General features: G+C 60.0%; 1 protein-coding gene across 1 annotated transcript in view; it reads left to right on the forward strand.

Annotated features, from left to right (window-relative positions):
* ULK1 (unc-51 like autophagy activating kinase 1) overlaps positions 1–1,644 on the forward strand; it is a 23,145-nt gene that overhangs the window by 7,940 nt on the left and 13,561 nt on the right. Inside the window, 2 exon segments of the mRNA XM_010852521.1 lie at positions 814–846; positions 1,151–1,187. Of these exon segments, the coding sequence (XP_010850823.1) occupies positions 814–846; positions 1,151–1,187 (70 nt within the window).

Here is a 1,644-nt window from a genome sequence, read left to right on the forward strand (position 1 = left end):
CAGGTCCACACCTGCCTGGTGGACTTGGCTCCTCCAGCCTATTTCCTCATCGGTGACCTGGGATCTCAAGGGCATCTCCCGTAGGGACACTGGTGGGGTTCCACACCAGTCCAGGCAACAGGCCCCTCAGACTTGAGGGTGTGGACCGAGCCAAGGATGCCAGTGTCTCCTTGAGGCCACGGGTGGCCAAGGGCTGAGCCGGAAGCTGGCCTGGTGCTCCTGGATAGCAGTGGGCTGGCAGCACTGACCTGTAATCCTCTTGGCATCTTTGAGTCTGAAGGCAGGAGTGGTTGCCTTGGCCTGAGAGACAAGGCCCTCATACCCCAGTTGTGTCGTTTTTGCGGGCCTGGATCCCCCACCAGCTGGGTCCACTCGGCCACAACTCGCCACTCAATAGGACAGGAAGTCCCATCAGGACCTCAGGGCTGGAGCTGACCCTGATCCTGTTGGAGTCCTGGGGTTACCGGGGGCCCTCCCTGGAAGGTGGGGTCGTCACTCCAGCCCTGACATCTCTCCTGGGACCTCAGCTCCTTTCCCGCCTTGACAAACAGAGTGATATGATTGGCTCCTCCTCCTGTCACTCAAACTCACTTGGCCCTCAGATGTCCTTATGTCCTGGTCACTAACCAACTGTCTGAGCCCTGGTGTGACTCCTGGAGCTGCTGCCTGAGCCCAGGCAGTATGTTGAGGACAGCTGCAGAGGCCGGGCACCCAGGTCACACTGGGGCTAAGCCGGGCTTCCCAGACAGTTGCCAGACTGGGGGACAGGGCGTGCTCCCCACCACCTCTCACTGCCTCTTCTGTGTCCTGCAGGAAATGGCCAATTCCGTCTACCTGGTCATGGAGGTGAGTCCTGGCGGCCGGCTGTAAGAACCAGGAGGCTGGGCCCTCCTGTTTCTCAGGCCCCTTGTCATCTAGGGGTTAGAAGTTGTGCTCATGTCTGTGGGCTTACCAAGCCAGCAGCCCAGCGGCCACAGCAGGGGCTGAAGGGGTGGTGAGCATCCCCGTTGACCTCCTTGAGAGTTGCAAGGCATGTCTACCCCAAGTGCCAGGGGAGCAGGTGTCCTGGGGTTGGGTAATGGGGAGACCTGGGCTGGGCTGCAGGGTCTCCCCTGGCAGCTGACCAAGACACGTGGCTGGTCTTTTGCAGTACTGTAACGGCGGGGATCTGGCCGACTACCTGCACAGTGAGTGGACACCCGCGGCTGAATGGGCTGTGTGCTCACCTTGACCCAGTGTGAGAGGTGGCCTGGTGTGAACAAGCTTTTTTAGGCCTAAAGGTGGTGTCGCCTGCTGGGAAGGATGGAAGGGTGACTGAAGACCTGTTAGGGTTACATGCTATGTCAAAACCACAAAGGATGGCCTTGCAGGGCAGACTTGGTCTGGAAGGGTCACTCTTAAGCTGGGCTCCATTCAGTCTGCTGGGATGTGGTGCCCTACGGGGTGTCCCTATGGCCACTGATTGGTGGCTCTGCAGGAGACAGGCCTGTCCTGAGCGCTCTGGACTCCAGAGATCCCTGGCTATCCACAGGGGGCAGGCCTCCCCAGGGTCCTGGCAAAAGTGGGGAACTGCTCTCTCACCTGTTGGATGAGCCCTTCGCTGGTTGAAGCTGGACCTGGGGCTTCTCAAGCAGCCTCTGGCCA

The sequence above is a fragment of the Bison bison genome, unplaced genomic scaffold (genome assembly GCF_000754665.1).
Source record: "Bison bison bison isolate TAMUID 2011002044 unplaced genomic scaffold, Bison_UMD1.0 scf7180017864312, whole genome shotgun sequence".
In the NCBI taxonomy this organism is placed as follows: Eukaryota; Metazoa; Chordata; class Mammalia; order Artiodactyla; family Bovidae; genus Bison; species Bison bison.